We start from the raw sequence: 24,962 nt of genomic DNA on the forward strand, positions 1-24,962 counted from the left end.
CTCACTCCCTGTCTAAACAGATGTGCTCTGGGTTGTAATGAGGTCTCCGCTGACATCATCTGCCACACTCAGCCCACTGAGAAGCAGCAACCACTCCTTTACATGTGCCCCATGGCACTCCGTGCAGTCACCTACCCAGAGCTAGAATAAACAAGACACTATGCCATGTTAGGGTGGCAGGCAACCCAGGAGGGCTTCAGACTCTGCCCCCAAAACCCTCTGCCCAAAGATTAAAAGACTGGCCTTCCGAGCTTGAGTTTGTCATCCTGCCCTTGTGTACAGCTGGACCAGTTGGTGGTCAAGGAAACCAACCTCATCTCTATTGGCCCTTTGCCTCTAGTGACTTTTATAACTGGAGAATTTACAACTCCCCCTTTTCAGACAACCCTCAAAATTTAATCTCTTACAGACAGTCCTCTTCACCCACCAGCCTGCTTGAGATAATTATCAACAGCTCTTGCAGGTTGTCTTCACCACAGACAGACTCCAGGAAACTGGTTTTTGGCCCCACAGGGGAACTCACCAAGCAGCTATCTGTGCTGGCTTTCCCTTAACCCTCCAGATTGGGACTCCAGTACCAATAAGGTGAGAGACCCTCAAGTCACCAGTCTACTGGAAGGTCTCAAAGTGACTGTAACAGCCCACTAATTTGGCCAAAGAGAAATGAAAGTAGCAGTAGCTCTAGTCTTTATCAATCAGGCAGCACCAGCTAATAAGAAGGAAAAAAATGACAAAGGATTCAGGGACTAGAAAAAGAGTCTAAGGATGAAAACTACCGACTCATGACCTGACAAAGATCCTGTTGGTAGCAATGGCCAATCCAGAGGACTATAGGAAATGTCTGAAATAAATGACTTCTAAAAAAAAAAAGAGATGGGGAGGGGCGAAGAACCAATGTACTTATTATAGAAAAAAGAGGAACCCTCACTCGCCGCAGACAGCCTGCCTTGCCTCGTGCTCTCCCACCGCCGCCCCGCAGAAATGCTTCGACTACCCACAGTCCTTCACCAGATGAGACCAGTGTCCCAGGGACTGGCTCCTCATCTCACTCGGGCCTATGCCAAAGATATAAAATTTGGTGCGGATGCTCAAGTCTTAATGCTTCAAGCTGAAGACCTTTTAGCCAATGCTGTAGCTGTTACAATGGGGCCAAAGGGAAGAACAGTGATTACTGAACAGAGTTGGGGAAGTCCCAAAGAAACAAAAGATGGGGTCAATGTCACAAATCAATTGATTTAAAGGATAAATACAAAAATGAAGCTAAACTTGTTCAGGATGTTGCCAATAACACAAAAGAAGAGGCTGGGGATGGCAACGCCACTGCCACTGTTCTGGCACAGTCTATTGCCAAGGAGGGCTTTGAGAAGATCAGCAAAGGAGCTAATCCACTGGAGAGGTGTGATGCTGGCTGTTGATGCTGTCATTGCTGAGCTTAAGAAATCATCTAAACCTGTGACAACCTGAAGAAATTGCTCAGGTAGCTACAGTTTCTGTGAATGGAGACAAAGGCGTTGGGAACATCATTTCTGATGCAATGAAGAAGGTTGGAAGAAAGGGTGTCATCACGGTGAAAGATGGAAAAACCCTGAATGATGAGCTAGAAATTATTGAAGGCATGAAGTTTGATAGAGGATATATTTCCCTGTATTTTATTAACACATCAAAAGGTCAAAAATGTGAATTCCAAGATGCCTATGTTTTATTGAGTGATAAGAAAATTTCTAGTGTTCAGTCCATTGTACCTGCTCTTGAAATTGCCAATGCTCATCAGAAGCCCTTGGTCATAATCGCTGAAGATGTTGACGGAGAAGCTCTAAGCACACTGGTTTTGAACAGGCTAAAAGTTGGTCTTCAGGTGGTAGCAGTCAAAGCTCCAGGGTTTGGGGACAATAGAAAGAACCAGCTTAAAGACATGGCTATTGCTACTGGTGGTGTGGTGTTTGGAGAAGAGGGGTTGAATTTAAATCTTGAAGATGTTCAAGCTCATGACTTAGGAAAAGTTGGAGAGGTCATTATCACCAAAGATGATGCCATGCTTTTGAAAGGAAAGGGTGACAAAGCTCACACTGAAAAACATATTCAAGAAATCACTGAGCAGCTAGACATCATAACTCGTGAACATGAAAAAGAAAAGCTGAACGGGCGACTTTCAGATAGAGTAGCTGTGTTGAGGTTGGAGGAACAAGTGATGTTGAAGTGAATGAGAAGAAAGAGAGTAACAGATACTCTCAGTGCTACAAGAGCCGCTGTTGAAGAAGGCCTTGTTCTAGGAGGAGGCTGTGCTCTGCGCCGGTGCATCCCAGCCTTGGATTCATTAAAGCCTGCTAATGAAGATCAGAACACAGGTATAGAAATTATTAAAAGAGCACCTAAAAGTCCTGCAATGACGATTGCTAAGAATGCAGGTATTGGAGGGTCGTTGATAGTTGAGAAAATTCTGCAGAATTCCTCAGAAGTTGGTTATGACTCCATGCTTGGAGACTGTGAACATGGTGGAAAAGGGAATTATTGATCCAACAAAGGTCGTAAGAACTGCTTTACTGGATGCTGCTGGGGTGGCCTCCTTGCTAACTACAGCCGAATCTGTAGTGACAGAAATCCCTGAAGAAGAGAAGGACCCTGGAATGGGTGCAAGGGGAGAAACAGGAGGGGTATGGGAGGTGGCATGTTCTAAGTCCTAGAGTAGTGTGTTGCTCTTATCAATGAACTGTGACTGGAAGCTCAAGGCAGGTTCCTCACCAATAACTTCAGCAAAGTCACCTGAAGAGAATGACTGAAGAGAAGAAGGCTGGCTGATCACTGTAACCATCCGTTACGGGTTTCCTTTGACAATATATAAGGTTTTCTGCTGTCATTGTCCATGCCTACAGATATTCTATTTTGTATTTTTGAATAAAGACATTTGTACATTCCTGATGCTGGGTGCAAGAGCCATAACCAGTGTCCTGCTTCCAACTTCAATCACTGAGGCATCTCTACTGTTCTGTCAGCATCAGGACTGTAATGCTGTGTCACCTCATGAAGTTCAGAAGCAGCCTTTCTGTGGAGGGCGGAAATGATTGTATACAAAGGAGAGAAGATTCCAATTATGTGACAACCTCTGTGTAATAAAATTTTGTTTAAAGTTAAAAAAAAAAAAAAAGAACACTGAGCCAGAAAATACACAGGGATGGGGGACCTATTCAAACTATGGCCTTAAAAAATGCCCAGGGTAATCCTACAAATTAAGCAAAAAACACCAGCTTCCTTACTGATAACAGAGCTTAACACTCTGTCTTACTAAAACTTAAAGATGAAGTCTCTTCCAAAAAGAAAAAAAAAAAAAGATCCTAGGTCCAAGGGGCAACAGAATTAAATAATACTCATGGACTACCCAAAGAACAGTGGACTTGGGAGTAGACGGGTAACACACCCATTACCCACCCAACAGCCCGAGACTCCTACACCCTCTTGAATACTGTTCCGCCTGAGTGCCAATGGTATACAGTGCTAGATTTAAAAGATGCTTCTTTTGGCTTAACTTTGGCACCCAAGGCCAAGACCTGAATGAGTACAGAACTCAGCATTCTAACCTGACTCTTTTACAGTTTGTGAATGACCTCCTGGTGGCAGCAGAAACCTAACAAAAATGTTTAAAAGGGACCCAGGACCTTTTGGAGGCCCTAGAAAATTTAGACTTTCAAGGCTAAAATGGCCAACCACAGGTGACTTTCCTAGATCTGGAGATTCATATTCAGAAAAAGGTCAGAGGTGGCTCTCCGAGGCCAGAAAGAAATTTCTATACCAGCTTTGGGGTTGCCAGATGGGACGAAGCCCTTCCATCTCCTCACAAATGAGATCTGGGCCCCGGCCCTGAGTGGACTACCTGTTAGAGATCAGACCCAGTTGCCAAGGTGGACAGTCTTATTTGCACATCGTCACAGACTCGTTACCAGTCTCTCCTCTTAAATCCCCCAAAGACAGTCTTTCAGGTCCCAGCTGCCCTAAGCCCAACTACCCTGCTACCTGACCCAGACCTCGATGGGCCTCTACACGACTGCTCGGACATTTTGGCCCACATCCATGGGACCAGACCAGATCTTCAGGATACCCCCTTGATGGATGCAGAGGTAACATGTTTCACCAATGGCAATGGCTTCATTCAGGACATACAGAGGTATGCAGGGGCAGCTGTGGTTCAAACACTGAGATCATATGGGGGGGGGGGGACCACTCTTGGCAAGAATACCAGCCCAAAAAGCTAAACTGATAGCTCTAACCAAGGCATTAAAGCTGAGAAAAGACAAGAGCCACTGATAGCCGGTGTGCCTTTGCTACCGCTCATGTTCATAGGACTATTTATAGGAAAGGAGGCCTTCTGACAGCAGAGAAAAAGACTATCACCCTTCCTATTGAGGGATCCATGGGGAGGCCTAAAAAGCTGGCTATCATCCACTGCTTGAGACACCAGAGAGGGAAAGGTCCAGTTTCAGAAGGCAACAATAGGGCAGATTAAAGAACCCTACCTACACACTGCCCTAGAAATCAGACCTCTCTTGCCCTGGACTTCCCAGGATCCAGGAGATCATATGCTCCCTGACCACCCTAAGTATTCAAAAGATGACATAACCAATGCTAGGAATTTGCCCATGTCTCTCAATATAATAAAAGATAATTTAAAAAAAACCAACAGATTACAAACCCACTGTGGCAGAAGAAATGGGACTACACACACTTCAGAAGATCCACAGCTCTTACCACAATGGCATTTGATGTCAGGATTGTCAAGAATATAAAGCCTGCTGGTTAATTAAAGCAGTGACTAACAAGAAGAAACCCAATAACAGGTTCAGAGGCACAAAGCCCAGAATCTATTGACAGACTTCATAGAGATAAAACCAGAAAAATTTAGATATAAATTTTTATATAAATATTTAGATATAAATATTTACCAGTGTGTATAGATACCTTTTCAGGTTGGACTAAGGCTTTTTCCACTAAACATGACACTGCATTCATAGTGACAAAGAAGCTCTTAGAGAACATACTGCTAAAGTATGGGCTTCCTCAGATGATAGGGTCAGACAATGGACCAGCTTTTGTGCCCCAGTTAAGTCAGAGGCTAGCCAATATTCTGGAGATTAAAAACTTGTATATATAGTCCCCAGAGTTCAAGACAGGTAGAGAAATAAATAAAATCCTAAGAGACCTTAACTAAATTGACCTAAGAGATTAGTGATAACTGAATGACTCTCCTTCCTTTCATTCTCCATAGTGTATGAAAGTCCCCTTACCAGATGGACTTACCCCTTTTAAAATCTTGTTCAGAACCAGCCCCCATTGTTCTTAACATACAGGCAGAAGTCATCGCTGAGTTCCAGGACTGCCAGTTGCCAGACTATCTCAAAGGTGTCCAATGGACTCATAAACATGTTCAGCCTAAACTTCACATTCTCTATGAAACAGGTGTTCCTCCAGCCAATGGGTCATTATAGCCTCTTTAAAAGGTCCCTATAATGACCCATTGCCACAAAGGTCAACAAGATTGCAGCACAGATCCACCACACACCATTTACAGTTGAAGACCCTGACCAACAGGAAGAAACTCAGCCTCAAGACTCCCCTTCTGTCTCCCACTATTGGGGTCCCTACCCAAGCTACAGGGACACCAAGAGAACTGGACGATGACAAACCGGACCCCCTCTAAAATATGATGGTCCAGTCCTTTTCAGGCCTGAGTTAAGTGAGTCATAAGACACAGCCCTGTCACTAACCATTTTCATGAGATAGATATAATTGGCACTGGCACTGAGATAACCTCCCTATGTCACAAAATAAACATGATAGACTGAAATGATAATAAAGTAACTACCAGTCCCTCCACATCAAAGTCTGTAAGTTTCAGGAGGTCCCATGACTGGGCCTTCCAGTTACCAGAGAAAGGAGGGAATGAAAGGCTAAACCTACTCCATCTTGGGACTTTCATCTTTAAAGCCTGAGATCTTGACCTGCAGCTAAACTCAAGTACCAGGAAGAACCCCACAGGCTTATCCTTGGTCAGAGTTACTCCCTGGGTACTTCCTAGCAACAGTTAATCAAAGATTAGTCTGATTGTCTCAGATGGACTTTGAGACCGTCTGGGATTGGATATGGTCTTACTTCAGAGCACCCACCTGTTGGCTTACAAAGTCATTCAGTTGGATACTTGCCAGGCTGGACCCAGCCCTTCACTTGCTCCCATTTTCCTATAAAACCTTGTCCCAATGAGAGTTTGGAGTTGTTTCACCAAATCGTCCTGTGGGTCTGCAGTGAGTCAGCCCAAACTCGAGTTTGTAATAAAGAGACCCTAATGTGACTACATGAGAATCAGCTCCTTGGTGGTCTTTTGGGGTTCACATCCACTTCCTGGTACAACAGTACCAAGTAGCTAGGTAAAGAGCCCTCAGAAAGAAGAATTTTTTTTATCCTACTTAAAACTCCATGTGGGCGAAAGACTCAGAACAGCCAAGTAACCAAAGTAAAAATAATGCATTCATCTTGTAAAGCCTCCTCTCACTACTAAATGAAACAGCCATTAAGCACAGCACTTAGAATAACAGGACAGAGATGACAGAAGCATAGGAAACATACAGACTTAAAAATTAATCCCCTGTACGCAGCATATTCACGGAAAGTAACTCATGTTACAACAGACCCTTTGTTATGAGGGTGACCTATCAAGAATAAACTAGTTATTACACCTTGGAGCAATAAGCATCCCATGAAGTAATGCAAACCTTGTGAGAAATCTATGGAAAGAAGAAATGGAATAACAGAACACTAGGCCGATGAAACTCACCTCAGGAAAGTAAAGACTATACACAGGGTGTGTTATCTTTGACTTGGTTTCCAGAAGAGCTCTCTCTTTTCTCTGTATACTTTGTTGTAACTCTTGCCACTCCTAGGAGAAGAAAACATTAATATCTGAATCTGGTATCTTCTAGAGATCATTTAGATAGATTTTTAGCTTTTACTCTTGACAATGCAACAAAGGATTTTTAAGTTCATTCTCACAAAGCTCCCCTTATCATTACTGGTATAGAAGTAGCTATGCTTCTAGGCCCTGCAGCATGTGACTCGATGGCTCCAGATCTGAACCTGAGCCTGCAGCACAGCTTTCTTCCCTGGCCTCTTACCCTTGTCTTCACAGCTACCTACTCTGAGGTTACCAAACTATTTCACTCGCCCTAAACCCTACGTAGGTTTCTGGTCATGTTCTCAGTCTTTTAAACTTCTCTAATTCCTTCAGAACAGTAAGACGCTCATGCAAAAAACTCCTGAGAGAAACTTACCAAAAATATCCCTCTGCCTCAGAACTTAGCTGATCACACCTTTATGCCATCACTACTTCAGCTTTCATAACATGTTAATCTCTGTACAGAGCATAACACTTAATTTTAAGTCTGCTGGCACTGACAGCTAGCATGTCCGATGACAAAGAAAAGAAAAATAACAGAAAGTAAAAAGAAAACAAAAGCGAGAAAGAAATTTGTCTGCAAACCCTTGATTTGCATCTGAGAGTACTGTATTCTCAGAGAAAACACCTTTCTTAGAGTGGAGCTGGGAAGATGATCTCGTAATTCTCAGAGTCTAAAAGCTCTTAAGACACAGCAACTAATAAAAGCTTCTCCTTTTCCTGACTGTCTGGTTTCAGGGTTTCATCTAAGTATGATCTGGAGCCATGGAAGAGCCTTCTATGGACTGCCCCCGCCTCATAAACTTTCCAACACTGCACTTTTCCTGAAGAGACCAAACTGGTGCCACTCAGACACAGGACCTGCTCTGCTTTGTAACTTCAACAAATTTAACAAGACTATAATTTCCAATTCTTGTCTGATACAATTTTCCTTTAGAATCCCTCCAAACAAATGCATTCTTAAGGTAGTAAGATTCTAAAATGGCTGAGCTGAGGTAAGTAAACAATCAAACAAATGAACCCCCAGCTCCAGTGATCATCAGACACAGATTTCAAATAATCTCAACTAACAAATCTAAAGCCTGTGCACTGGGCTCTGCTCTCAGCATAAGGGAGTAAGGAGGGACAGGGACACCAGGTCTTACTGCTTCGTCATCTTTGCTTTGTTTCTCATCTTGCTCTCTATCAGACTCTCTGTCACTACCATCATCTTTCTCGCTCTGGGAATCTCTATTGGTTTCTTCCTCTTCAGAATCACTGCCTTTGTCAGAAATGTCGTCTTCTTCCTCCTTTATTGCAGTGTCCTACAAGACAAAAACAAAAGCGCTGAGTGTCTCAGTCAGTATATATGGTTTTGAGTCTCTGAAGCTAATTCACTGTCAACATAACTAAAACTGGCTCAAGATTAGAAAGGCAAAAGGCAGAAATGGAGGGCATAAAGGTCCAAAGAAAATTTGTCTTCACTCACAACAGCTGCAACTGCACATGTGGAGTAATTACGACATCTACAAATGCTTACAATCAATGTCAAGTCATTAAGATGTCTTGATACAAGGTCAATGTTTTAAGAAACAGCTATTACATGCCTGCAAAGCAGTAATAGCCATTGAAAGAAAATTTAAATGTCATTTAAAATAACCAATATAAGTTATCAAGTGCACAGCAGTACAAATGTCCACATCTGTCATTTCCTGCTGAGAAAATGTAAAGAAGCACTAAGTTATTGAAGGCAGGCTACGAATGTGAACAAAGACTCAGTAACAGTCCTATGCTAATTCCCTGTATCAAACCAGAGACTCAATTACTGTCAGTCTAAGTTATTGTCAGTAATTTTCTTTTAGAGAAAATGGCTCACTCTAAATGTTTAGTTTGATGTAAAATAGTTAAGAAAATAAGGAAAATTACAAGCTAGGGAATTTACACTATCACATGTAAAGACTGAGCGCTGTAATTAAGCAAGTATGACACTGGCTTACGAGTAAGCACATGCAGTGGATTATGACGACACAGCAACACATTATAAGCAATAGGACCACTTGTTCTAAACAAAATGCCACTAATTCGGCTAGGAAAGGATTGTATTTTCAATCAATACTGGAATAATCAGCAAAAATTCATTCAAGGTACATCACAGAGCTGAAGGCAGTATTTAAATAAATATGCAGCTTGCACTCATGAACTACACAAACACACACATGCATACATACACACAACACACAACAATAAAAGTAAGCTTTTTTTTTTTTTTGCTTGATTTTTGAGAAAGTTTTTTTCTGTTACCCTTACTGTTCTAAAACTCGCTCTGTAGATCAGGGTACCCTCCAACTGCCCCTGCCCCCTTAAAAATGTGCATGAACACGACTATTGGAAGGAAGGAAGGAAGGAAGGAAGGAAGGAAGGAAGGAAGGAAGGAAGGAAAAGAGAAAGGAAAAGAAAAAACAGTGGGCATTATAACACACATCGTTAACCTCAGCTCCCAGGAGGTAGAGGCAGGTATATCTCTGGCCATCTTGGTCTACATATTGAGTTCCAGGCCAGTCAGGGCTGCATAGTAAGATCCTGTCTCAAAAAAAATGAAAGAAGAGGGGAGAGGAGGAGAAAAGAATATCAGGACTGAAGAGATGGTATAGAGGTTAGGGGCACTGTTTTGTTTCTAGAGAACCCAGATTTGACTCCTAGCACCCATGTGGCAAGTCACATTCATCTGTAATTCCAGGTCCAGAGAACCAATGCCCTCTTCTGGCTGCATGTGGCTATCTAGGGCACTGCACACATATGATGCACAGCCATTTATACAGACAGGTAAAAACAATCTTACACATAAAATAAACCCTAAAGAGTGATTTCACTCATCTGAGTTTATTAGTAAGTAAAATTACAGTGGCTATAGGCAGGAGAGATGCCGACTGTGAAGGGACTCACAGGAGCTCTCCTGAATGCTAACAGGGCTTTATGCTGAAAGACCCCCGAATTGGGGAAGCCCTTCACTCTAGTACTGGGAGAACTGGAACCAAGAAATCACAGAGATTTAATCTTGCTGCAATCAGGCAAGAGGTTTTTGGGGGGAGGGGAGAGAGGCCAGAGCTCTGGGGACGACACGTATCTCACGCAGGAGATAGAGGAGAAAACCCTGAACTCAATTAGGGGACATATTTATAGGGAAAATTACATAAGCTGTTAGCAACAAGCACATAACAATTTCATTGGCTCATTCAAATTGGCACACTCTGTCTGCTTTTGGATAGGATTCAACTCCAGACCACTCTGTTTTGGGGCACACTTACCTTCATACTAGTTTTTCTCAGGACTGCAGAGTCAGACCTTATCGAGACCAGGTGGTCTGCGGTTTTTGTTCTCAGCCTTGAGACATACTTGTCCTCAAGGCAGGGTTAGTGGGGCTAACTTAAAACTTTAACTCTTTCAATACTAGTTTTTTAAATATTATTTTTTAATTGTGTGTACATGTCTGTATCTATATGTGATATGTGCACATGTAAGTGTAACTGCCTGCAGACACTAGAGATGACAGATACCCTGAAGATGGAGTTACAGGGTCTGGTGACCACGTGATCCATGATCCAGGTGCTAGGAATAAAATTCAGGTGCTATACAAGAACAGAGATCCTCCTAACTGCTCTCAAGCCCAGAGCTTTTAATCTTAGCTCAGCAGTAGAGCACTATCCTAATGTACATACGGTACCACTGGATTTCATTTCCAGCATTTGGAAGGGAGAAAATAAAGGATGGCACATCTTGACTTGGACTTAATGTAGCATTCGCATGTGAGCTGTAGGAACTGTACACACATCTGAACAGTTTACCACACACTGACTATATCTTGGTAATAACAGTAACAGATACTGGAGACTTACACTCCCAACAACTCCATTTGCCTGCTTTTGCTTCTGCTTTGACTGAGGTAATGGCACAGGTGTGGGCTTTTTTTTTAAAGGCTTCTTCTTTTTGGATTTGGGCATTTTCTTGGGTCCTTTGTTCTTCTGCTGCCACCCTCCTTTTGCCTTGTTCTTGTTGGCATCAGTCTGCTGCAAAGACACATGACATGACAGTCATCTTCAGAAGACACTGGTGAAAGGGGTGTTTTCACAAACTGTATTATTCCTGCAGTAAGGAAGTAAACAGAGCATCTCTTCATCAAGAAGGTAAGAAACTCAGGTTGTTACCCCGTCTTCTGCAGGCTGATCCTCGGCAGCGCAGATGGACTGCTCCTTTTCAAATACTTCCTAGAGGCAACAAGAACAATACTGTCAACCCAAATTTTCTTTCAGATGGAAAATAAAATCTTTCAAAATGTTTATCCATAAAGCTTTTATTAATCAGCTGCAATTGGGAGGTGAGTAGGCTTGCCAGTCCTAAGTCTGTACAAACCCAGTTAGCAACCTTCCAAAGTATCTCATAGGTATCATAAATAGACTTCGAAAGCAGAGTCCACTTAAGTTAACAAACTCAATGACTTAATAGAGAATCCACATATGTTAAAACTATATCCACTAATCATATAATTTAATTCGAATCAATATAAAAAGTACACATTTCCAATTTAAAGCTCAATTAGAACCTAGCAAGAAGGCACACTGGAAAATGACAAGTGCTAGAGGTTATGTATAATAAATATCTCAGAATTACTAAAGCCAATAAATTAAAGCAAACAATTATTAAGATCTATAAGAGATAGGCTAGTTTAATTAAGAAGTCAATACGATGGCATCACCATTTTGTTTTTATGGTTTTGACAAGGTCTCGTGTAACCCAGCTGCACTGAATTCACAATCGTCATCTCAGCCTTCTGAGCCCAGGTTGCTGGGATAATAGGCATGCGCCACCAGACTAGCACTATTAAGCTTTGTTTTGTCTGAAGTGATGGGTAAAGAGCCTAGCACCTCACACATGCGGGGTAAGTGGAATATCGCTAAACTAACACCACCAACTGTGTGTGTGCATGGGTACACATGTGGAGCCAGCGGTTGGCGTCAAAGGCTTATTTTCGTTCACATTATTTTTTGAGGCAAGTTCCTTCACTGACTTATAGACTTGGCTGGACTGGCTAGCCAGAAAGCCTAAGGGATTTTCCATACGCGCGCGCCCACACACACACACACACAAAATAAAAGACCTGGGTGATAACTTTATTAATTAATGTGAAAGGAAGAGAAATATGTAACAGAAATAGGAAAACAAAGTAGAAGAAATAATACAACTGTATTTTAAAAGAGCAAGCACCAGTGTACATGGCGTACGTATATTTGGATATTCACTGCAGAGATCCAAATGGAATATAAAGATATCAAAGGAACACAAACAGGTCATCTGACACTGGTAAGAGATATGGACGATGGAAGAAGATTTTGCTATTTAAAAAAATATTTGACACTACAGCACATGTCTATTAGGGTGTCTTAAGAAATGAGCAGTGGGGTTTCAGAGTGATCATGGTGTTTCCCTATATGTTCCATGCTGTTTACAGTTCTTTCTGGATACCATAAATTATTGTAAGTTAATTTGAGTATAATTTTTAAATATTTTAAAGGAAGCTAAAATAAACAGTAAAGAATTTACTAAAATGAAGGCAATGAAATTATCAACAATAATTTCTACACAGGCAGCACATTACAGCATAAAAACTATACTCACATAAACATAGCACAGACAATTACCAATAAACATATAAAGAATTAACCTTTAGGTTTTTAGTGCATATGAAAGCTCTATCATGAAAATTAATATTGTAAAATACCTAACAGAACTTGTTAATTTAGATCTGTTACAAGCTTTAAGAACATACTTCAACTGGGAAAAACATACATAAAAATTTTAACTCAGAGTGTAAAAATACAATTACAAATAAATGGAATGCGCATGTCTGTAGTTGCAGCCTCCAGGAGGCAAGCCAAAAGGAACCGAGCTATATAGGCTACAGAGCAAGACCCTCAAACACAAAATACAACAAACGCTGAGCTGGGAAGAGAGCTCAGTTAGTGAAGCACTGGCCACACAAGCATATGGCCTGGGTATGAGCCGGGAGTCAATGTTTCATACGAGGCTGGGGGTCTAGAAAGGTACCTCAGTAGTTTAGAACCCTTGTTGCTTCTTGCAGAGGTCCTAGGTTCAATTTTAAAAACCCATATGATGGCTCATAACCTCCATACATACAGTTCCAGGGCATCCTATGACCTCTTCTGACCTCTGTGGTCACCAGGCACTCACATGGTGTATATGCATACAGACAGGCAAAACATTCATACACACATAATGACTAAATCTTTAAGAAAGACATTAAAGCCAGCCATGATTATTACATGCTATTAGTAGTGCATCCTAATAATCCCAGTACCGAGGAAGTGGGTGTCTGGAATGAGCTGGCCAAGCAGCCTCACTAAATTGGCAAACACAAGGCCAGTGAGAGACACCATCTCAAACACACTGCACCCATTACATTCTCATACAAACAAACAGATACAGAAATAAGCCTCCATAATAATATATGTAAATAAGTATAGATAAATGAGTAATACAAGTAACTACTCACAGCCATCGTCTGCCTCGTCAATTTAACCAACACTGTGACTAGGGATCCTACTGTGATGTTGTTGCTATCTTCATCGTCCAATACTGTAAGACAGGAGGTACAGAACAAAACAGAAAAGCAAGTTCTCGGTCAATGAAAACAGCCATTTTTACCGTGCCTGAAACTATTTGGTACTTCTTCATTATGAACACATTTTTGAAAGCTTATTTGGTAACTGTAAAGCGCTGCAGGTGCCTTCAACAACTGCTTCACTTGGCCCTTGGAGAACTATTCTGACTTAACACCTCCACTCAAAGAAGCCAAGCTTCACGACTGCACTAGTGCTGCCAAGTCTCAAAACCAACTGTGTACAATACAGTACAATTTTACATCTCTGACCAATGCCTGAGGAAAAGAATAAAATAATAAAATCTAACATTCCAATGACCTTAAACATTTAAAAGCAACATTTAAAGCAGTAACCTTCAACATATTTTCTTCACGGTAAAAAGGGTTTAAGTGCTAGCTTTGGAAAAACATATTACAAGTAGAACAGGAAGGAAGATTTGCGTTGTCTGTGTGCAAGGATGACATGCAAACTTGTATAGAATTCCGGATTTTTATAAAAGAATACTGCCCAGCAGATGTGACAGTTTGAATGAGAATGGCCCCCAAAGGCTCATGTTTGAAAGTTTGGTCCCCAGCTGGTAGCACTATGTTGGGAAGAATTAGGAGGTGTGGCCTTGTTGGAAGAGGTGTGGCTTTGTTGGAGGAAGTGTGTCACAGTGGGGGTGGGCAATGAGACCCTTCTAGCTGCTGGAGTGAGTCAATCCTCTCATGGCTGCAGTTGGTAGATATAAAAGTCTCAGCTTCTTCTCCAGCACCATGTCTGCCTAACGCCATCATACTTCCTGCCTTGATAATAACTGAACCTCTGAACCTGTAAGCCAGCCCCAATTAAATGTTGTCCTTTCTAAGAGTTGCCTTAGTCAGTAAAACCACAGCAGTAAAACCCAAATTTAGAATGAGCTTTGAAGTTTCAAAGCTCATACCAGGCCCAGTCTTGCACACTCTCTCTGTGCCTCCAACTCCCGGATCAGATGTAAGCTCTCAATTACTCCTTCAGTGCCACACCTGCCTGCCTAATGTCAGGCTCCCCACCACGATGGTCATGGACTCACCCTCTGAAACTGTAAGCCCCAATTAAATGCTTTCTATTATGGTCATAGTGCCTTCACAGTAATTGAAATGTAACTAAAAGAGCAGACAGAGAAGATGGCTCAGGGGTAAAAGGGCTTGTTTTACAAGCATCAGGTTCACAGTGTTACTTATCATGGCCTTTCTAAAAAGCCAGACATGTAATGCATGTGTAACACCAGCACTGGGAGTGGAGACTGGTGGAATCTGAGAACTAGCTGGCCATCAAGACTAGCCAAAAGAGCTAGCCTCTGGCTCACTGAGAACCTTCACTGCAATGCAACAGGAAAAGAATAGGGAAAGCCACCAAACATCTTGCTCTAGCCTCTGCATGCTTGTACATCCATATTCACATGCATGTAACACACACACACACACACACACACACACACACACACACTCACACCCCCCCACACTAAGACTTCCTCAACATGATAGACTATACCTCTCAAACCTGAGTCAATGTAAACCTTTCTCCCATTTTCCCCTTAAAATTGCTTGTAAGACATTTTTTAATGTCAAAGCAATGAGAAAGATACCCTTTACACTTTCTACTCAAATGATATTAATTCATTTTCCTACAAGATTTTTTCTGTAAGAAATTTCTACACTGAGAATTTTTGGTTTTACAAAGTTTTTACTGCCTTACAAATTTAGTTCAGCACACTGTTCTGACATACCAACAACTTGTAACTGCTAAGTCCACCACTGGTTGTGAAGTTTGACTGTGTGGCTCAAGAAAGGGACCACTAACCTTTCCTCATCCTACAAGCCTCTGTTATCAGAACTCAAACCTGGACCACACATCATCTACATTTTCACTTGGCAGTACCTGTGACATGTCGTGTATAGTAGATACAGATCTATTAGGAAAAGCCTGCCATAAGATGCTATGTGGCCTCTAGTGATAAAGGGAAAGCAGTTATCTCCAGCACCGTATTAAGAACTGGTCCAATATTCTCTACTCATCCTTCAAACTCTGTGACTCCTAAGACATACATAAATAACTCAGTAAAATAAACTCTTATTCCCTTGAAGACAACTTCTTCTAACATTTTTCTAGTCATATGTTTTACAATAATTGACCATAACAAAAATGATTTCTTATGCCTCAAACTAGATTAATTAGATTTTGGTTTAAAAAGTAAAATTCTTAATGCAGTTTTTAAGATTTATTTGTATATAAATGTGTGAGTGCCCACAGTATGCATGAATACAGCATGAATTATAGGTGGGCGTGAGCCACTAGATAGGAGCTGTGAACTGAACCCAGGTCCTTTGCTAAAGCAGTAAATCATTTTGGGTTTTTTTTTTTTTTTTTTTTTTTTGGGGGGGGTGTTCCAAGTCAAGGTTTCCCTGTGTAGTACTGGCTGTCCAGTAATCTGCTTTGTAAACCAGGTTGGCTTGAAACTCACAGGAATCCACCTAGCTCTGACTCTCAAGATCTGGATTAAAGGTATGAGCCACCACCACCTGACACAGGAGGTGCACTTAATATCTGAGGTATCTCTCCAGCCCCCAAACACGGCATTTAGAATAGTGACTTTCAAGTCTAAAAACTCATTATCTGAAAGGAAACTCCCAAATCCCAGAAAAGGTTGTCTCAAGTATTTACTGTATGTAAATACTTTGCAAATGTCCTATGTACTACATAAACGAAAACCAGATGATATTTGCTTCCCTGTCCCTAGGATCCCAGTGTTAGGAAATCATGTACTTCTCATTTACTTTGGGATAAAAATTCAATAAGGCAGAGCACTGCAAGCATAGCTCTCCAGACGCTAGTCAAAGTGCACAGCACTCAGTATACATGTATGTAAGGTGCAATGTTTGTCATCACATAACACTAAGCATCCACTATGCTCTGTTTTTAGTTCTATAATCAACTAGATGACAAACTCTTTAAAGGCAGAAATTATTCCTAACATGTTCCTGCATCTCTGTTCTCTCAACAGTGAGCTGATGGATGTTACAATTTGGAACTATACCACAAAACACACTAAACAAATAATCTGTACTTCCTGTGTTCAAATACATTATTCGGCTATTAAAGTTGTGACAGGGCAATTATGTTGGTAGAAAATACATCTTTTCACTTAAACAGACATAGAGATTTAAAAAAAAAAACATGTGAAGCACAGGCACAGTAATTTTCAAAGCTTACTATAGATAAATGTTAATTTCAGCACTAAATAACTATTTCTTTTAACAGTATGTGTGAAGTATCTCTTCCTTTCACCACACGTGGACATCTCTTAGGTTCTTTGGGAAGTTAAGCAATTACAAAAGGATACCAGGACTTCACTGGAAAAGCACTGAAGGAGCCGCCAATAGACCCTGGTGCAGGAGCTCAGCCCCGAAGGCACTTTAGAGGTTATAACTGGTATTTTTAAGTACAGCAACTTGAAGAAAGACTGCACAGAATAGCCAGAGTTAAGACAAGAATGGCAGGCAGCCTATGGCATGACATGAAATAAAGCAGGAACCACAGGAAAAGGGTTCTCCATTCTACACTCTGAGCATGACTTCCTGTCCAGCTCCATTTGTGAAGAATTCAACTAAGGTTAAATTTTTCATATCCTCACTGAGAACTAATTTCTAGTTATAAGTGATTAATACACAAAATAAAAATCCAATTTCAACTATAAAATAGTATCCTCATACTCAGCACAACTGCAGCAAAAATAAAAACAGGGTTTTGACAAGAAAACTACAGCTCTGCAAAGTTTATTACAAATCCCGTTATTAAAGTGTAAAGAAGGACACAGCGGAGCATGCCTGTCTGTACATCAGCACTGGGAAGGCAAAGGAAGATTTCTCCAAGTTTGAAGGACCCTGACCTAAAAAAGTAAATGCAAGCTAGATAGATGAAGCGATGGAGAGAGCTTCAGTCAAAGAAATGAGAGCGAATCATCAATGTGCAAAGGGACCCACTCACCCTGTGATTTTATGTCCATGGTCACATACGGGAAACTCCCAAGAACTGCCATGACCTCTTCATATTTCTCATCTTCAAGGAAGTGTAGCAGACTATGACGGTCTGATTCTTTTAAACTGACCAAATCCTGGATACTTTTAATTTTGAACTAAAAACGAAAAGTAAACAAATGAACCAATAAATAAATAAAAATTTTTACTGAATGGAAACTATTAGCATGCTTATAAATAAAATCCAGCAACTTAAAAAGTTATCATTATGGGCATTTCAAAGCAAGACCATTAAAACTAAGTTTGTTTATTTGTTTGTAAATTCCTTACAGGATTGTTTTTTAATCAGGAAAAAAAAGACAACATAAAAATAAAACATGTTCATATAGAATAAAGTAGTAACTATTGTCCTAAATTTATTTTCAGCCTTAAGGAAAAAACCTTCCAAGTATAGGTGACCTCTAGAAGTTTACTATGCAATAAATCAAATATATTTAAATTAATTAAAATGTAATTTAATTTAAGTACTAGGTACTTAACTTTTATTTTCACAAAGATTAAATCATGAGGTAGGTGAATTTCAACTCAATGCTGTTATAAACTACTGTTTAACATAATGGCAATATGATTAATAAACAGAACTTGGATACTCACTTCTTATATTTATTCCTATTAATACCACCAAATCCAAAGCCTATCTTCTGCTTACTTCTTTTATTGTATACAAAATAACTTTTTTCTTTTTCTCTTAAAACAGGGGCCTATTCTATGGCCCAGGTTAGCCTCATGTTTACTACTTAGCCTAGGCCTCAAATTTTCTACAACCCTCCTGCTTCAGCCTCCCAAAATGCTGAGTATACAAGCTCATATTACCATGCCCAAAGAGTAATTTTAAAATCTCATACTATAATTATAACTTTGTTTTCTTCTATTTAACCTTTTCCACTTCTAAATACTTTTGAAATAATCAAGTGCTTATTATATTTTCTAAACCAGGAATTCTCTTGATCAGTATATCCTCCCATGCCCTGTAACTAGACAGTTCTGAATCAGGGTCCTGTGTGTACCAAGCAAGCACTTCACTACAAGTTCATCACCAGTCCAACTCTATTTTTGTGAATGCTTCAATTTTCTTTGCTTTTGTTCATTCTCAGCCATAACTACCCAACTTTTAAGTAAAAAATAAAATGGAAATTATATGGTGTATTATTACTTCATGTATAAATCTTTGCAATGTAAAAAACAAATTATTAACTACTAAAATTTACTCAATGCAAAACAGTAATTCTATCGTAGTAAAATACTATAAAACCACCTAATCAGGAAATATGAACAAAAAAGATATCCTAAATCTAAGAAACCCACATGAAGTCTAGAAAACTTATAGTATACACTCCCTTGTGATACAAGTTGCTAAACTTTGACTAGAAAGTAGTCAACAAACCTTTTTATGATTCGAAACTCTCCTAAGATTGTCCTCTTCAATATGAGGGAGCTGCAGAAGGGGAGACTTAAACTGCTGGAGCCCCTGAACAGCCATCTGGGAAAGCTTCATACAGTTTTCTAAGGATGCCAAAGTTGGAGCACGAAACTCCCTTTCTTAGAAAGAATAGGTAAAAAAGAAACAAAAGAGCTGTACTTTACACTCTCATTATAAGGTATAAAATCACACCAACATTTAACTACTAAAATTCAAGATCCAGATATTGATTTTTCTTTACAAGCTACCGAAAAACATGTTAAAAATACAGAAAACTGGTCAAATGTGTATTACCCAGTTACAACCATTAATTTAACAAAAATCTCTGTATCAACTCCAATAATCATAAACTATCAGACACTAACAATACGACATGACTTAATTTAGAGAGCACCTGTACTCAGCCTCTGGATGGCAATCCTAGCACTCAAGGTAGCTGAGGCAAGGGGCGCTTTCCAGACCAGCGTGGGTGGTGTAGTAAGATGCAGCCACAAACACAGAAATCCCCAAAATGCCCTAAGCTAGGCATGGCAGATTACAGTAGAAACTATCACTTAAAAAGCTGAGGCAGAGAAATTAAATTCAAAGTCAGATGTGGCTACACAGCAAGAGCCTATCTCAAAAAATATTTTTGATGTATTTTTATGTTTACTTTTTAAGGCAATGGGGTTGCTGTGTAAAGCCCAGACTGACTTCAACCAGGACTCCTTGCTCTGCCTAAGCAGTGCTGCAGTTACAGGTTTAAATCCCACCTTGCTAAAAACTCCTGTGTTAACTCCAACAACAAGTAGATATTGCAATAGTCCAAAGGTACTGAAACACTGCCAAGAATTAAAGTCACCACCAAAAAACTATAAACAGTCTCCTTTTTTTAGCCTCTTCTTTTCCATTAAGCTAAAAATTCCTTTTCTTTTCATAAAACAAGCAAACAAAAAATTATATTATGCTAATTAAAGAATTATTTCAAACTCACTGTGATAATACAAAACAAAAAATTTTCAGAGAAAAGAAAAAGTTTAAAGCAGTAAAAATAAAGCAATGAAAAGAATGAAACCATAAGCAAATCTGAGCGACCTGGTATACAAAATTGTAATTAAATACGCATAAATCTTTAATTTGTGAAGTATAATAAGCCAATGCTTTCAGGAAAAAGTACAATTACATTTCCTCCTCACCTTCACGGCTCCGGGCCATTATTATTAACTGGCAGATTACATTAACCATTTCTTGAAGCAGAGCAGGACATTTTTTCAGCATGAACTGCTGATCTGAAAAAAAAAAAAAAACCCAAAACAAAAAACCCTGAAATAATAGTTTACACAGCCACAGAATCTTAATATTTAAAAGAACATTTCTCCTCAGCATTACTGCAAAGAAAAGACAGAAAGCCATCACTAGCATAAAATGTAACAAAGCCAAAATTCTAACATATTGGGGTATTGTGTACTATATATTCCTTGTTTTCTTTAAAATCATGAATTCAATTCCAATCATGCTGTCTTTGAGAGTGTCCTATTTGTGCTGCTATGCTCCTATAACTGTGGTTAAATACAGAGACCACGAATGAGAATAAAGTCGATCAGTACTGAGAGGGGAAGAAGTTAACTGAGGGCTGGCTGAGCGTTTCTTGTGCAAGCCTGACAACCTGAATCCAATTTCCAGAAACAAATGTAAACAAAAACAGTGGGCTGCAGACATGACTCGGTGGGTAAGAGCATTGACTGCTCTTCTAGAGGACCTACATCCAAGTCCTAGCACCAACATGGTGGCTTACAACAGTCTGTCACTATGGTCCCAGGTGACCTAATACTCTCTTCTGGCTTCCTCAAGCATTGAACACATATTGTAGGCAAAATACTCATATACTTTAAAATATTCCCAACAGCCTGGAAGCATAGATATGTAATAGAGTATTTGCATAGCATATATCAGATTCTAAGTCCAAGTACCACCGATATAAATAAATACTTTTTAAATTTTTCTTAGTTATCCATTTGAGGGGGCTGGAAAGATGTCTCAAGAGTTATGAGCACTGGCTACTCTTCTAGATGACTTGAATTCATCTTCCAACACCCATACAGTGGTTCACAACTACTTGTAACTACAGTTCCTGGGGACCCAATGCCATCTTCAGGGAGCTGTGGTACTAGTGTATGCATGCAGAAAAATACCCAGATAGATAAAACTAACTTTTAAAATGAAATCCAGTAATTTTTTAATTCTACCTAATAAGCAGGCCACCTGTGTGTGAGAAATGACTAGAAAATGCCTATGTATGTGCACACAATATTGGAAAGAAAACTACTAATTTATTTCAAAGTAATTCCGATGATGATGATGCCTAAAAATGTCCCTTCCTTCCACCCTAAGCATCCTTTCTAGCACCAAGTACTAAGTACTGAACTGTCTTACTTCCAGAAGTCCTAGATTGCTTCACTAGTTGAACAGTGATACAGCAGAAAGATTTCATTCAAAAAGAACATTTGTTTTTAGAATGACATGCTTGTAAGTTCCTACTGAAAAGGAGATGACATTCATCGGTGGTTTTAAGTGTAAGAGTAGATAGTTTCAAACACTTGTGAACCTTTAAGTAAAGATCAAATTCATTTCTTTGTAACCACTACCAAGAAATGGGTAGGTTCATGTTGGAATAAGAGGGTCAGATATTCGCTATAGAATCCACTTTTGTTCATGCTAAAAGGCTGTAAGTTAGTTCTTTTTTCAAAAAGAACTAGGAGTCAGACATGATGCTCCACATTTATAATCTCAGTCCAGAGGAAGCTGAAAAAGTGAAGAGACACCATTTCAGACCCTGTCTCAAAAAGCAAAGCCTCTGCAAATTCCTTTGCTAACCTGCAATTATTAATCATTTCATAAAATATTCTCATCTTCAAATAACATATTTTGACATTTGCCAAAGCATCTGATGCAGACTTTAAACTATTTGCAAAGTAATCAGAAAGCATACAGATTTTTAAAAGAAACATAAACAACTATTTGATTGGAGGGGAAAAAAAAGACTACTTGCATCTGTTGCTTTGGTCCCATTAAAACCCTTCAAATGTTAGTCACAAATACCTTCTTCCAGTGTCTCAGGAATTTTCATTCTAGCAAGATGAGACAGTAGAAGAACTCTGGCCTTCAGGCTATATGGACAGGTAAGTGGAGGTTCATTCTTCTTTAAATTTATGCTACCAATTTCCCTGATTAGCTAAAACAAATAAAAGAATTATTCAGAAACATAACAGAAATTTTTACTTTTGTACTTTATTGTTCACTGAGGAATTTGTAAGATGAGCCTGACCTGTGGTATTAAAACATTATCTGTTGGCCTGCTGGTGGCATCTTTATTATACTGAGGATCAAATTCAGAAGCTCCAGCTAAAACCATGATAAGACCTATGGAAACAAAACAAATATAACAGTAAATAGATATTAGTTTATCTACTGATTTCTCTTCTTAATAATGCAAAATGCTAAAAATCATCTGACCTCCATTACTGACAAGTACATTTACATCTCCCACTAAAATAACAACAACAACCCTTTACTTTTAGAAATACACACAAGTGTTCATCAAACTAAGAACACAAAAACAACCAGTCAGTTAAAATAACATGTTTCTAAACTAAGCATGTGTTCTAGGAGCCTGCTGGAGAACATTAGTGTGTCATGTGATGTTAGACTGTTTCATGTAAGAGTGACCTCCATTTAAGCATTACCATTGAGTGAGAGATTCACCTTATCCCATGACTTCTCAGATCATCAAGTAAGCAAAACTTCTGGAACCTTGGAAAGTTTGGTGGAAACACACACTGATCCCATGGCACAAGCATTCTCCTAAAAGCTCTTTAGGGGCTGGCATCACCATCAGCAACCTCACTGTAACCACCAGTCAGTCTTACCTTTCCTTTACTAGCGCAGAAAGTATACACATGCTAACACCAGTGCTGAAGAGCACAGATACAGGCCTGTCACTTCCTGGATAAATGACTGAGGCAATAAATAGTCTGCACATATCTCCTTGCACTTTAGTTTCTTCAGGTTTGGCCCAAAAATAGCAGGCACAGGAAATCTATGAACTACTACTATTAAAAAAAAAAAATTAAGTTTTTGGAGATGGTCTCACCATGCAACTTTGGACTGGACCTTGATCTTTATATGTAGATCAAGCTGACCTGAAACTCACCAAGATCTACCTGCCCCAGCCTCCCAAGTGCTGGGGTTAAAGGTGTTTATCATCACACAGGGCTCAAATATTTTCATGTGGGTTTAAAAAAGAAGAAAACTGTCCAAAGACAGATGAAGGCTGTATAAATGAATCTACTGATTACAGCTGAAAAGTGCTTTGTGACAGAATGACATGAGACTAAGTACCATCCTCTTCAATCAGTACCCCAGGGGAAAACAAAACCGTGAAATGCTCTTGTAAGGAACCAAGTTCCTATACTAGTCCAACATAAGAGTAAGTGTGCACAACAGACAGTAAGACTGTTCTCTTCTACAGCCTATATTTACTATACACAGGGAAGGAGTTACATTTTTGTTCCATTACATCATATATTTGGACCATATCTGTCCCTCCTTTTCCAGCTAGTACTCTTTCTTTTCCCAGACAGTCTTGCTTAACTTTCATGACATATATGTATGTCTGTGGATCTCTGTGTGTCTGCATGTAGCTGTACAGATGCATATTTATGATTTTATGTATACACATAAAAACCTAGTATCTACTTAAAAGAAATCATGTAATATTTGAAGGAATGCTAGCCTGCTTGTAAACATAGCCAGGCCTTGCCCTTCTCCCCGAGTCCCCATAACCCTCTTTTGATTAATTAACATGCCCAACTAAAATTCAACACCTCATCCTAACACGGGGTTTCTCCCTTACTGTTATAAACTGCTATATGCCTATGGAGCACATCAGACTCCTCTCTATCAAGAGGCAGCCTTTGTCCCTCGGGAACAAAAACCCTTCCCTGCCTCCCTTGTTCCTTTCCCCTTCTCCTTCATCTTTATCTTCCATTTCTTGTTTTTATCTCTCTCCCCTGCCCTGTTTTTGTGCTGAAACCTAGGTCTTTGGGTCTGAGATATGATCACTTACTAACATTGTTTTGAATCTCATTTATTTTATTCAGTATAGTTATCTCCAACTATAACTTTCTGTGACTTGGCGACTGTACACAATGCCACAGTGAGCATGTATGTGCCGGTACCTGACTCAAAAGACTCCTTTCCCCAGAAGTGGTATAGCTTATCATATGCTAATTCTATTTAAAGATTTTTGAGGAGTCTTCATTCTGATTTCTATAGCTGTTGGACTAACTTACATTCTCACCAGCAACTGCATCCTTGCCAGCATTTGTTAAACAGCAATTCTTACTAGAGTTAAATAGAATTCTTCCTTTTGAGACACTGACTCCCTGGCCAGCCTGCAACTCACTATGTAGACCAGGCTGACACCAAACTTGTGACAATCTTACTACCCCTGCCTCTTCAAGTACTAGGAATACAGGTGTATCAGTTACACAAGAGTTTCAATTCTTTATGTGCTCTAACATCAATCATTTCTCATATATAGTTGTATAGCTACCAAACATTTTCTCCACGTTTTTACTTATTTAATTGTTGCCTTTGCTATGCATGCAGAAACTTGGTAATTTTATACACTCTCATCAGTGACATAAACTATGACATAAACTAGTCACCTGGAAAGAGGAAACCTTAACTGAGGAAATGCCTAGATCAGATTGGCCTATGGGCATGTCTGTGGGAGCATTTTCTTGACTGCTGATGGAAGGGGTACCATTCCTGGGCAGGTGGGCCTAAGCCACTGAATGTGAGGCATGAGAGGGAGCCAGTCAGCATTGGTCTTCCTAGTTTCTGGTTCATCTGATAAA

At 39.8% G+C, this 24,962-nt stretch overlaps 1 protein-coding gene and 1 pseudogene across 2 annotated transcripts in view; one reads left to right on the forward strand and one right to left on the reverse strand.

Annotated features, from left to right (window-relative positions):
• The window catches only part of SEC63 (SEC63 homolog, protein translocation regulator), a 69,794-nt gene that overhangs the window by 10,108 nt on the left and 34,724 nt on the right, over positions 1–24,962 (reverse strand). The window contains exons 9-18 of the mRNA XM_080937609.1: positions 22,367–22,461; positions 22,141–22,273; positions 20,238–20,330; positions 19,027–19,181; positions 17,593–17,740; positions 13,479–13,561; positions 11,116–11,175; positions 10,807–10,977; positions 8,080–8,238; positions 6,818–6,919 (exon numbers count right to left, since the gene is read on the reverse strand). Coding sequence (XP_080793735.1) covers positions 6,818–6,919; positions 8,080–8,238; positions 10,807–10,977; positions 11,116–11,175; positions 13,479–13,561; positions 17,593–17,740; positions 19,027–19,181; positions 20,238–20,330; positions 22,141–22,273; positions 22,367–22,461 — 1,199 coding nt within the window. The remainder of the gene's footprint in view (positions 1–6,817; positions 6,920–8,079; positions 8,239–10,806; positions 10,978–11,115; positions 11,176–13,478; positions 13,562–17,592; positions 17,741–19,026; positions 19,182–20,237; positions 20,331–22,140; positions 22,274–22,366; positions 22,462–24,962) is intronic.
• LOC308436794 (60 kDa heat shock protein, mitochondrial-like) lies at positions 982–2,674 on the forward strand (annotated as a pseudogene). The gene has a single exon. The product of its transcript is annotated as a 60 kDa heat shock protein, mitochondrial-like (transcript).

This window comes from Micromys minutus (assembly GCF_963924665.1).
Source record: "Micromys minutus genome assembly, chromosome: 25".
Taxonomy (NCBI): domain Eukaryota; kingdom Metazoa; phylum Chordata; class Mammalia; order Rodentia; family Muridae; genus Micromys; species Micromys minutus.